The sequence below is a fragment of the Athene noctua genome, chromosome 1 (assembly GCF_965140245.1).
Source record: "Athene noctua chromosome 1, bAthNoc1.hap1.1, whole genome shotgun sequence".
Lineage (NCBI taxonomy): Eukaryota > Metazoa > Chordata > Aves > Strigiformes > Strigidae > Athene > Athene noctua.
In genome coordinates, this window is record NC_134037.1 from 205,559,092 (window position 1) to 205,572,016 (window position 12,925).

At 43.9% G+C, this 12,925-nt stretch overlaps 2 protein-coding genes across 6 annotated transcripts in view; one reads left to right on the forward strand and one right to left on the reverse strand.

Moving 5' to 3' along the window:
- The window catches only part of GGACT (gamma-glutamylamine cyclotransferase), a 32,910-nt gene extending 21,319 nt beyond the window's left edge, over positions 1-11,591 (forward strand). Inside the window, exon 2 of the mRNA XM_074910986.1 lies at positions 7,952-11,591. Within this exon, the coding sequence (XP_074767087.1) occupies positions 7,969-8,442 (474 nt within the window). The 5' untranslated portion in view covers positions 7,952-7,968 and the 3' untranslated portion in view covers positions 8,443-11,591. The remainder of the gene's footprint in view (positions 1-7,951) is intronic.
- Positions 11,409-12,925, reverse strand: part of PCCA (propionyl-CoA carboxylase subunit alpha) — a 284,928-nt gene continuing 283,411 nt past the window's right edge. For all 5 annotated transcript variants that reach the window (XM_074910938.1, XM_074910964.1, XM_074910949.1 and 2 more), the window contains one exon: positions 11,409-11,761. In XM_074910938.1, the coding sequence (XP_074767039.1) occupies positions 11,693-11,761 (69 nt within the window). In that variant the 3' untranslated portion in view covers positions 11,409-11,692. The remainder of the gene's footprint in view (positions 11,762-12,925) is intronic.

Here is a 12,925-nt window from a genome sequence, read left to right on the forward strand (position 1 = left end):
CTGCTATGCTGGTCAAAGGTTTGTGTTTCAGTAGCTGGTCCGCACTGGGGTAGGTAGGTGATTTCTGGTGGAAAAATAGTGTAGGGTTATGTGACACCGTTCCCAGATTTATACCTGGATTTTATGTTTGGCTCATTAAGCTGAACAGATTTGTTCCCTGAACATCTGTGTTTTTGTTTGTTTTTTAGCAAGGTTTGGGAAGCACCATCTTGCAGCAACCCCTCTGCACGGGTCTTCAAGGCTCTGGCACCTCGGCTCATCCCAGTGAGCCATCCTGCTGCCACCTGTGGAGCCACTAGCTGGAGTGGCTGCCCATTATTCGATCGGGACGTCCAGCTGCCATCTGGCCTGGCTGGCTGCATCACAAGGCTGGAGAGGCTCCGCTGGGCGCTCACGGAGCTACTGGGTCTCGCTTGGGCAGAGCAGAGCGCATATCGGTAGCAGCCCCGCGCCCTGGCATCTCCACGCTGGCCGGAGCACAGGCATAACATGGCCTCCAGAGCCACAGGCTCCTGTCGGCAGGAGACTCCTGTTACTGGATGATGGTGTTTTATTTAACACCTTCTTTCCAGACTTGGTCATGCTCCCAAGGTCCCAAGGATCAAGGGGACGGTGCTGTGCCATAACCTGAGCACCTCTCCCCTCCTTACAGAGCATCGTTGTGCAGCCATTCCCCCATTTCCCTTGTGGAAGGGCACCTCTCGATCTCACACAAGACACCATCTTTTCTCTCTTCCCTCCCTCTCTCTCACCATCTTTTCAATGAAGAAAAATACATTCCCATGCTTAGGTACTCAAAGTGTTTGCCATTTTTCACAGGCCGGGATGCTCTTCTTGGTCCAAAGCAGCAAACTGACCGCTCCGGGTATTGGCATGTAAATCAGTGTGCTGACCTCGTGGGGAACCCGTCCAAGCGGCAGGCTCTGTCCTGAGTTTCAGGATGTCGGCAGTTTGAAACCCTGGCTATGCTCTGCATAACAATGACAAAACCCACTTCAAATTCACGGTAGCATCCAAAACGGTACCGGGAGCAGGGCTGGCGTAGCAGGCCTGCCCTATCAAAAGTTGTTTTTCACTTTTTTCTTGTAACCGCAATCTAGCATTTAAAATTAATGCTCCATTTTCTTTTTTTTTTTTTCTTTCGGTATAGTTTAAGCATCTATGCTAAAGGTGCAAAGATGAAACATTTCTGTGTATGTCATTTAAATTAGTTGTCATATACTTGAAACGGCAGCATAAGGACCCACCATGCAGAGTGGGATTTTTGAGAAGCCATCTAGTCTGCTACCTTTCCCTAAAGGCAAGTTCATCTTGCTACCTAATTCCAGGCAAGATTAACTGTAGCATCCTTAATAGTTTGGACAAATAGCTATTTTTCAAGAGTTCCCATTTTCAAGGCTTCAGCACTGGGATTTTCAGTAAATGCTTCATGCTCCGGTTGCCACTCAAGAATAAGATGCTTGAGGTATCACTGTGTTCTTCTGAAACATAAGTCTTGCTCAATAGCACTCAAAAAAGCACTGGAGGAAAGGAGTGTGAACAAAACAGGAGATGTGATTTATATCCCCGTATAAATCCATGGTTTATCAATTCTCAAATATTTCAGTTCTCAAAAAAACTATAGGAGAATGAGAAATATTAGAGGAAGAGGTGGCAAAGATGATTGCAGGTAGGAGTGTTTTCAGTTTGGTTAAATACACATGGACTCGTCAGCCTAGAAGAGAGTAAGAGCTGAAAAAGTACCTGGTGGCACTGAGGAGGTGCACAGAAACTCATGACTCAGAGGAAGAGCTGTCGATAAAGCAAGCAGGCGGCAGGAAAAAAAACCCAAAAAACCCGAACAAAAACAATGTGTCATGCAGCTGCATGGAGCCAAGGTGCGGGGCTGCGTGCTGCACGCTGCTGCCATTGCTGCTGTTCACAAAAGCAGTCGTGCAAGCTCACAGGAGGAAAAGGCCTTTACGCACCACGGCTGTCACCACCTCTGGCTTAGGAGGAGTTTGGACCCAAGTCTGGAAGTGCATCACTGTTGCTGTGCCCTGTTCTTGCACTCCTGCTGAAGTCTGCTGTTCACTACCCTCAGACAGGGGACACTGCCTTCTCAAGCCTTTTTGTGATGATTTATGTTATGCCCTGTGTGTTCTTATGATTAGAAAGCTGCGTCTATCCATGTTAATTATTCCTTGCAAAATTTTGGCCGGCTGTGTGTTCACATATGTGGAGAACCAATTGTCTCTTCTATAAAATCTTTACACATACTTGTAAGTGATTATGCCTCATCTCATCAGCTCCTGTTTAAGCTCCTGCTTGATCAGTCTGCACCCCAGAAAACAGTCCTGGTTGCAGTGCCCTGCCCTGAGGTCTTTCTGACTACTTCTGTAGTCCACAGGTTTCCAAATTGTGGTAGCAAGACCTTGATATAATATTCTGTCTGAGGCTCATATAATATTACTGAATATTAGGACAAAACAGTCCATAATAGTGATATAGTACTCTCTTGGGGGGCAACTCCCCACCCCCAACTCAATTTGTCCATGTCCATTGACTTTGTTTTCTTCATCCTCCCTTGCTTGTCCTACAGTCTAACTGGCAATCCCCTCCTGTCACTGCAGTGTCTAGAAATGTAGTCTGTTAATCAGTCTAATGGTGTGTCCAGCATGTTTCTACATTGCATCCCCAATCCCTTTTTGCATGAGGTGGTTTTGTCACTTGGAGGCCTCTGTAGCTGCTCCTAATAGTTACTTTGGGAATGAAACTCTTTCTGGTGAAAGTAAAAATTAATCTAACAAAGTTTCTCTGTGCAGTAGAATTGAAAGTGATTTGAAACAGTTTCAACAGACAGAAGGCTGTTTGCTGTGATGCTGAATGGGCGCGAGGCATGCGAGCAGCACTGATCGGTGCTTGTCCATCCTTGCTCTGCCTCCTGGCAGATACTCCAAGATACCTCTAAGATACTCCAGTTTAAGAACAGGCGTATTTGTTGATTTGGGGATATAAACTACCCAAAGGCAAAATGAAAAGTATCTGCCAAGTATGTTAAGTGGCTTTTCAGGTAGTGCCTGGTAGTGTCCAGCATGGCACTGGTTACTCTAATACTCTTGTTTGTTTTCACAAACCAGCACCTCACAGTTTCTGAGCGGACAACTGCTGCGAGGAGGCATAACCTCTTGATTTCAAAGGAGCCATCATTTTGCTGGTGCCTCTGTGGTTAATGTAAGAAAGGTGTCTTGCCATAAACTTTTTCCGAGGTATTCAGCAAGGTTGGAAAGGGGTCGGCCCGGGCAGGAAGCCCTTGTCTGTGCTATAAAGAAAATAGCAAGCAACAAAATGAAAGCATCAAAGGACCAACAGGATGCAGTCCCAGGAGTCCTCTCTGGCATGTTAGTCCTTCTTGAAAGTTAGCATTGAGTGAAGAGTGACCTTAAAACTCGCTTCATTCAAACAGACTGGGCTCAAGTTTAAAGTTCAAGGCATTTTGTTTTTTCACCTGTTTCCTACAGTTTTAAGAAACTTCTGAAGAATTAATGTGTAACTATATCTGGTCACCGAGCCAACACAGAGAATTTTTCTCAAGGGAAAATAATGTTACTGTATGGAGCGAGAGAAATTGATACCTTCTGAGATGGGAGAAAAAGTTTCAACAAAATAAAACCCAAAGCCACTGTTACCATGATCACAAACAGCCCTGGAGCCAGCATAACAACACACACACTATTTCTTACTTAATTTTCAAAAGGAGGTGGTAGGATCCTGTAATTGTCTGAATCATGGTGAAAGGATGTTTTTTGTTGAAGCTGCAGCTGCTTGGGAAGCGAGATCTGGTTTGGGGCACAACCTGGGAGCCCAACTGCAGCATCTCAGCTTTGTCTGTGGGTGCGTGTTGACTGAGACAGCGACTGGCCCTGTGGCTGCCCATCCCTGTCTCATCGTGCTGTAGCTTTTGTGCCCCTGAGAGGGAAAACTGAAGCCCTGACCTGAAACTCCATCTGTAGGCAAGGGCAGATGTGGATACGGTGATGCAGCCCTACCACTGCTGATGCCAAGTGGCAACCTGGGCTGCTGGCCGGTGGCTGTTATGAGCTGCTTTTAATTTTACCCAACAGAATCTTCTACCTGCGTGATCCTGAAATAGTTATTTTATTTTCTGATCTTTGCATCTCATGTAACAAAGCAACTAGTAATTGATCCCATGAGCGGTTCAGCAGGTCATCTTTCATAGCTAAAAGAAATAGTTTAAGAGATGACATACAGATTTCACTTGCATTGCCCCATGCCATTAAATTTTAATGATTCTGGCATGAATATTTCATGAAAATACCTTCTGAATGTGTTTGTTTTGCCCTGGCAGCTAATACTCAGTAGAGAGCTGGGGGGGTGTGGGGGGGTGGTGTTTGTTTTTTGGTCGGTTTTCTCCTTTTCTTAGGTGGTTTAGTGTAGGTAAGAAGTGTCAAACTGGATTAAGTGAGAAAAGTTACCTTCTGGTTGGTGATTCAGTGAAGGGATGCTGTCTGTAACTTTTTCTGCTTAGGGGAAGTCTGTGAAATGACCCTCAAATAAAATTCTGCTTTTTGCTCTCCTGCCACAAGGTGGCTAAAAATGTTTTGAAAGCCCATGATATGCGAGTACTAGAAATGATGCTAATACATCTACAGCCTGTCTGCAACGCAACACACAGCGCACAGGAGACCAGATTTACTGCACAGAAAATTGTATGCATCTTATTTATATGGAGCGATGTTCAGAAAATGTTTTTATCAATTTTATTCCAATCACTCCTCAGCCAGGGTTGTCTAGGCTTGGCTTTCGTTGTTTTGTTGTTGGGTTTTTTTAATAGAATGAGAATTCATTGCACCTAGCCATCCCACTGTGGACTGCAGCGGTGCGATTGGGAGCTCAGTGGCTGCGGGCCCATGAACCCACAGATCTACCGGTACGTCAGCTCTACACAAACTGTGGCTGAAACTTCAGGTTCATACTCCACCTCCACTTAAACTGCCTGATTAATCCATCTATGCAAATGCTAAATTGGAAATGCTTATCCAAGACTGAGTTAGCAAGCTCTTTTGTTGTTGCTGGATTTTGTGGGTCCTGCACTAGGATGATGGGTGAGTTTCTTTAAGTCGGTAATGTTTCCAAATAGCCGGCTGCTGTGCCATCAGAAACACGTACTTCATTTTCATCACTTTCAGGAGCGGTAACACTTTTCTTTGCAAACTTTTTGGAAGCTTATCTGCAGCTGTACAGTAGAGACAGAGCTTTTGTTTAATGGAAATGAAGTGTATCTTTTTCTTACAGATGCACCACTTGCTATTAAGCTTTTTATGTATGTTTTAGGTTTTCCTTTTTATTTTTTAACTTATTAACTCTGACAAGTAACCTCTTGGTTGTGAACAATTTAATTCACAATTCATTTTTCTGATTCAAAGTGAACACGAGTGCCCTAATCCCCTAATGGGAATTAATTGCATGTTTCAGTGCTTAACTCTGATCCTTTCTCAATCCCCACTGGGACAAGTTTCTTCCTGAAGGATCTGTGTTTGTTATTCAAAACACAGCCTGAAAGGTAATGATTTTTCTTATAAAAGGGAGTCAGACTGACTGAATATTAATGCTCTTTTTATTGTGAGGGAATGAGCTGCATCCAAAAAAAACCTCGTTTATGTCATGAAGGATAAATTACACTGAAGTATATCTGATAAAATACAGGGGGGAGAAAAAAATCAGTGCAGTCTTCCTTAAGTGAAAGCAGTTTTCCAGTAAGTACAGGCACACACTCTGTTTTTGCTTGGGAAACTGTATTCTGTCACAGAAAAAAAACCTGTTTACTTCACCAAGGGGGAAACTGCTTTGCAACTGAGTTTTAAATGGCACTCCTCTTAGCCAGCAACATAGCCCTTTTGGATAAGTCACCACTCCTAACAGTTTATTAGAGTAAATAGCAGAAACTTAATCAAGTTTCTACTTCCAGTCTGGTTTTAAACATTTTTTTCAAACTTGAACTACATTGTTTAATGACCCTCTTTGCAAAAGGAGCTGCATGTGCTCCTCTGATGTTGGGTGTCTGGCCCAGCGAGAGGGCTGGGGGTGAGGCAGAGGCTCTGCCTAGTCAGTGACTGAGGGCAAAACGTGGGAAACCATCAAGCAGTGCAAGAACTGCTTCTGCCCTACAGAAACAATGGGGGATAAACAAGGCACAGCGTGAAAAATAACTTGGGAACTATGAAGGTACCTTTTTTCCCCTCTACCTTTAACAAAAACCAGCCTTTTATCCCATTTAGACCAATTTTGAGAGGTTTATGCTCGTGGGTGAAACAGATGATGGTTCAGGGCCTGTTTTCAAGAAAGGGCTAGCACATGTGCAGATCAGCTCCTTCAGTTGGCTTAGTGCTTTAAGTTCTGTCTGGGCAAGAGGGGAGGAGCATGGCCTTTCTGCCAGCATCCCTAGCTTCCAGTTTTGTTAGGGCTGAAATGCTGCATCCCCCTCGCAGCCCACCCCCAAGGTAAATAAATGGAAATAATGTGTACAGCTCCCTCAGACACGAGGGGGTGAAGATGCATGTGAAGGCATTACCAGCTCTGCAAAGATGTATCAGCGAGGAGAGCCGTCGTCATTCCCCTCCTCTGAAGGAGCAAGACAAATGTGTCCTAGGGCTGGCAATGGCACCTTTCAGACACCACCTGCTTGCTTGGGAGGTGGTGGCTGCAGGCCACCCCGCTTCTCTCCCTGGTGCCACAGCTTGTTCTTCAGCCTTTCTCAGTCAGCAAGCGGGACCTCAGCACTGGGGTTACCGAAAATCCTTCAGTCTGTCCATGAATTGACTGAACGCCAGGTTTTGCTTGTAAGGTCTGGCGTGAAAGCCTTTTCGTCCCTCTTCGTGACAGACAGGTCCTCTGTTCGTCTTGGTGATGGCCCAGTTTGTACACAGTTAGCTTGTTGCAGCTACGAGCATCGTGCTGCTTGCTTTTCTTTTCCCTTTTTTCTTTTTTTTGAAAAAAACACCATCGAATGCATGCAACTGCAGCACAACAGGACCAGAAGTTTGAATGTGTTAATTTGCTTTCAGATAATTAATGCCACTCTGCTTTATTTTACCATGAAACAAGAGGACACCCAAAATTCAAAACTGCACCCAGGCTCTTCTGTCACTGAATAAAATGTTGTTTCTCAAATCCTGAGCACGGCCATGGTGAAAGGAGAGCCTGAGCAGAAGAGGGAGGGAAGCAGGTGCTTCCCCTGAGTGTGCTGGACTACACCTGGAGGCAGCAACACAGGGTGTCCCAGGTAGTGTGTGACCAGGTCCATCAAGTTCAGGCTTTAATAAGCCACCATCCCACCCCAGCAAGGGAAAACAAACTAACTGAGGCTTCACTCCTGCAGGTTTTAATAACTGGGCTTGACCTGGGCTATTTAAACCATAAATGCAGTGGAGCAGCACAGGAAGGTGTCTGCTGAGCTGAACTGTGATTTTATTTTTTTTTTATTTAATTCCTCTCCATAAAGGATGTGGTACATGGAGCATGTCTCCGTCATGGGAATGGTTCCCTGGATTGCTTTTGGGGTGTTACTGAGCATGACATCACACTTACTGCAACACAGCTCCTGTAATGGTGAGAAGTTAAAAATTGAGGTTTGGAGCTCTTCCTGAGGCTTGGGGATGCATTGACTGATGTTGGGGATTCCTTAGAGAAACCATGGGATGTAATTTCATTACAGCAAAAAACTGCAAGGGTGACCTTCTCCTGGGGTCTGTTTTTCACTGTTACAATTTTTTACTGAAAATTTTTGAGATACTTGAATTTACTATGATACTTAAATGAGATATAGGACTAGAAGACCACTTTTGCACACACCTGAACAGTCTTGTGTGTACAACGCATCTTGACATGGCTGTGGTTATCCAGAGCGTTGGCCAAAGCAGCCATGTGGGTAACATATGCCTTTGTCTTTCAGCTTCTTTTGCAGGTACGATGGCTCGTGTCTTCGTCTATGGCACGCTGAAGAAGGGCCAGCCCAACTACAAGCACATGATCAACACGGCCAAGGGGCTAGCGAAATTCCAAGGAACAGGCCACACAGTGGAGAAGTACCCACTGGTGATTGCAGGAAAATACAACATTCCTTACATGCTGAACATCCCGGGCACAGGACACCATGTTGCTGGGGAGATTTACTCTGTTGACGACCAGATGCTGCGGTTCCTGGATGAGTTTGAAGGCTGCCCAGACATGTACCAGCGTACCCTGATGAGAATCAAGGTGGTGGAGTGGGAAGGGAAGGGCGGCGCTGGCGAGGGGCGGGCAGCTGCCGAGGGCATAGTGGAGTGCTTCGTGTACAGCACAACGACATACCCGCCCGAGTGGGTTGGCCTCCCCTACTATGACAGTTACGACTCTTCAGGGAAACACGGCCTCTCCTACGTCCTACGTGAAAGCCGGGATTAGGTGACACAGCCTGGCCTAAGACGTAGTACTAAGCAAGTGTTGATCGGTAACCTTTCCAGGAAAGCTGTAATATCTTTTTATTAAAACCCAGGATCTCTTGTAACCTTTCCAACCCGGGAGCCTTGGCGCTAGTGTTGAAATCTTGTAGGCCCAGAGATGGGGACTCCTCCCCATCCCTAGTTAGTGTCCTCCTCACCCCCGCTAACCTGCTGTGAGTAACCATGTTTGCATGAGGCATAAAATAACTGTATCTGTGCACATCAGTTTTGAGGCCTAATTATTTTCTCAATCTCCCCCTTTGTCTCAGTCCATGACGTAGGTCATTGAAAGACAGAGGAACTAATTTTATTTTTTTCTCTGAATTGACAAATTTTCTCGTGTAGTTCTCCAAGGTGGGTGGAATAATGATGACACTATTGCGCTAATACCTGAAACTGATTTTTAAAAAATGATGTCTACATAGTAAGGCACAACTCACATTTAATATTGCCTTGTAATGGTGTTTAGTAGGTTACTGAATGTAAACAGAGATGACCATGTAGATACTACGCACTTCAAGACAAATATGAAATTTTGGGAGAAATAGAGAAAATTTAAAGACTATTCTTACTCTGTATTGCAATGTTTTTCTGAACTGGAAAAGAGTATTTTTAAAACATGTTTAGTTTTATAAGGTACTGTGAAGAAATATTAGAACAGTATAAGAGAATTACATTTAAAATACTTTTAATTTAACATTCTAAGCACTTTAGGTACCACTTCAGTTCACTGAGTGACTGTATGGGGGCAGTGGGGGGTGGGGGTGGTTTTGGGGACCAGGAAAAGCAAACCTGATTTCAGCTGCCCACCACGCTACAGCGGTTGCAGCTGTTGTGAGCACTCATTCTCAAGGTGACTTTTTGCCAAGCACTTTAACACAGAACTTGCAACCATATGCAAACTGAATTTCCTAGTGGGAGGAAGATTTTATATACGTTATAAAAATATCCAAAGGACCTGTATTGTGGTTATTGCAATATTTAAACTGAAAAAAAAAAAAAAGAAATGGAAAGAAGACTATTGTCCCCCTGACCCAACCAACTGTGCTGGTGTCTGTACAATCTGGGAAAATTGTGGCTTTCTGTTTTTACACTCCTGTGCCTTATATTTTCCTTCAACTGCAGTGTTTGGTGCATATAGATTGTACAGTATACAAAGCTGCCAAAGGGATGTGAGCAGGGAATGTATGCCATGCAGTGAGTCAAAGTATGATTAAATGTACTAAGGATACCATTATTGTACTTTTGCTTCACTGTCAGTAGCCCTGTGATGGCCGGAGATCAGGGTAGGGAATCAGCCTGAACTTTCATCAGGAGTAGACACTGCTGCATCTCATTTAAAAACAGACAGAAAGTAAATACTTGTGTCGCATTACAATACTGTTTTTTTGTTTAGGGCAACCTGCAGAAGCAGAACTGTGCTCCTCTAGGAAAGGGCAAGATGGCATTAAGGAAACTTGTAGGAAGATCTGCAGGATGTCGGCCTTAGTTTCTCCAGCTGCAAAAGCATTAATTTTCCCAAAGGGCAGGTAGTGCCCAAACACTCTCCTTACTCATCTTGATGGGTTTTATAAACTAATTAACAAAGCAGATCCCTGTACTACATAAGTCCCCCTTAGCCGTGTGATGTAGTTGGCAGTGTCACAGTAACATGAAAAAATGCCTTTTCAGTCAGTAGTTTCAAGTAGAATCATGCACCTTTTATGTTTGAATATGAGTCACCGGCCCTGTCACAAACTGTTTTTGTCCTTCACCTTCCGGTAAAGGGCCCAGGCGCCTCTGGCCAGAGGGGTTTTTCTGGGAAGTAGCATGACTCTGCACATCCTAGGCAAAAAAATGAGAGCAGCCCCCCTCCTCTCTGGAGCAGTGGTCAAGGCACAGCAGGAACGGTGACTTAGAGGTATGTAAAAAAAAAAAACAGCTGCAGGAGGTGAGACCAAAGGCGGGAGTAACCCAGTGTCCTGTGGACCAGCAATGGGCAGCAGCGGAGGCCCAGGGACAGAGATGATGCTTAGAGCATGCAGGGACTGCAGAGGTATTGCTGCATCTAGTGAGCTGCAGCTGCTGACTTACTGAGCTTGATCAATTAATGGAAGAAAGTTTCTCTGTTAACCACACACTAACATTTTGAACCCAGTAAACTTCTGGTATCTACACCATGCCATGGCCTGGAGTTCCTGAGCAAGGAGGAAAAAAATATACATCCTCTTACCTGTTCTGACCAAGTCACCAGCGCTTTCATTTCTGTTCTTGTCTCTTAAACCTTCCTCCTCTCCAGGCCCTCTCCGGTTTCCCACACTGGATACACAGTTCTTCCCATAGGATATAGTCGCATGTTATGAACAGTCCTAGTTCTTCACACAGTCTTTAGAAAGAGCCTCTGCACAACAAAGGATCAGACACTTGGTCTCTCTTTCCTGTAAGAGTTCAGGAGGAGGCTTGGCCTGAGGGACATCAAGTGCCTCTAGCAATACCTTGGGGTGGCTGAGGGGCTTCAAGGACAGTGCCAGCTCCTTCTGTAAGGACAGGCATCCCATAATCAGTTAGAAGAAGTTAAAGTGGGGAAAATTGGAGTATGGAGTCTGAATAAAAGAAAATTCCCTTACAACTGTAAATGAAACTACATGGAGAAAGTCTGCACTAGCAAAATAAAACATCTAACCTGTAATTTACATCTAGTCTATATGAAGACTTCAAAATGTTATAATAAAGCTGATCAGAATTTAAGCCATAGGCAGAATGTGTTCAGTGCTTACACCAAGCATAGAAAAACTGCTCGGTTAACCACTCAGTGGTTCACTTTTCACTCTTACCAACCATTCTGTACAATTTGGCTGGGCCCTCAAACCAGTGATGTTACCATGGAGAAGATGAATCAGATTCAGGCTTTTGTTGTGTTTTCTTTTTTTTTTTTTAAAAAAAATAGGCTTTTCCTGTTTTAAAGCAGTAATGGTATTTTATTGATTTTATTTGATCCTGAAAAATCAAAGAATTACAAAGGTTATGTACAAGTATTTCTGGAAGTAAAAATCTGGGATCTGTTGCCAAGGTTTAACATCTGTGTTTGCTGTCTTAACCACTGATACAATAAATACGATTGTATAAAATCTTGCACATAGGACTGTCCATTTTCTGTGTTGAATTGCCTTAATCTTACTTTACGGATGAAAATAATAAAGGCTTAGCTAATTCAACAGTGTGGAGACAACCTTTCATTCCAGTTCCACCAGCAGATCTCCTTCTCCAACCGTATCGCCAGCTTTACAGTGTACAGCTTTCACCTACAGTACAGAAACAGAAATCATTTCGAACCTTCCTCGATAGTGTATGGTTAAATGGTTTGGTTGACACTGCTTATATAATCACATCTGCACGCACAGAGTAAATGGCCACTGTGCAACATTATGACCACCGCAGGGATCACAGATGCATGTATGTTGGAAAGGCCTCAAGAGGGTGACAGCTCGACCTCCGGTGTTCAGAGTCCAGCTGAGTTTCAAGTGTGTCTGAGAACGGAGACTCCACCACCTCTCCGGTGCTTCACCACATCGTGTCCAACTCCATCAAGGTATTTAGGCACCTGCCACTAGCTGGTTTCTTAGGACTTAGGTGCTTGAAGACCTGAACATCAGGAGTCAGCACTTTTAAAAATTAAAAAGCACCTTTCCTCCACCTGTTTACAGTGCTGTTCCATTACTACTAAAATTTTAAATCTTTTAGAGGACAGGCTAACTCTTCAACACTCACACTTGGATGTTTCAATTAAATATTCCAGTATTTCGTGCATTACAGGTTTTAATTAGAACTAAATTTTGGGACTGTAGCCATGAAGTGGGTTTCCCTCAATTCCCAGCCAGCTGGGATAGATTGATTCAAATCTGAATTGGGATCCCTGAACATAACTGAACTTGGGAAAGGGCTACCACTGTCAAATAAATGCAACTACATCTCTAGATTAATTGTATACTCACATGCAGATTCCTGAATTTTAAACCAGAAATATACTAGTCTGGTTTCCTCTATAAAAGGCTGTAACGTGTTTGAATTTCCTTTCAACACATGGAACTTCAGAAAATATTTGAAGCTGTGTATTACAGTTTGCTTGTAATATTAATTCAGAGCTCACACTGACATGCTCAAATCCTTGGTCAAAACCTTGTTCAGCAGTTAGTTCAGTTCAGACATCTTAATGTTACCTTGGACTCCTAAAGGAAACACGTAGCATACCCAAAATACTGGGCTACTACAGCTATTAATACAGCTGTTACCCACGTCCCAAGTTTGATAGCCTATAGCTACGTGAGCTGTAAGCATATCTTTGTAGCACAGGCATATTCACTGTGTTGCTCAAGAACTGAAGCTGAACACTGTACATGGGCAAAGACACTACCCAGATGTACAAAAAAGGGCTTTATTTCTAATCAATAGCTAGGCAGCCTACCCGA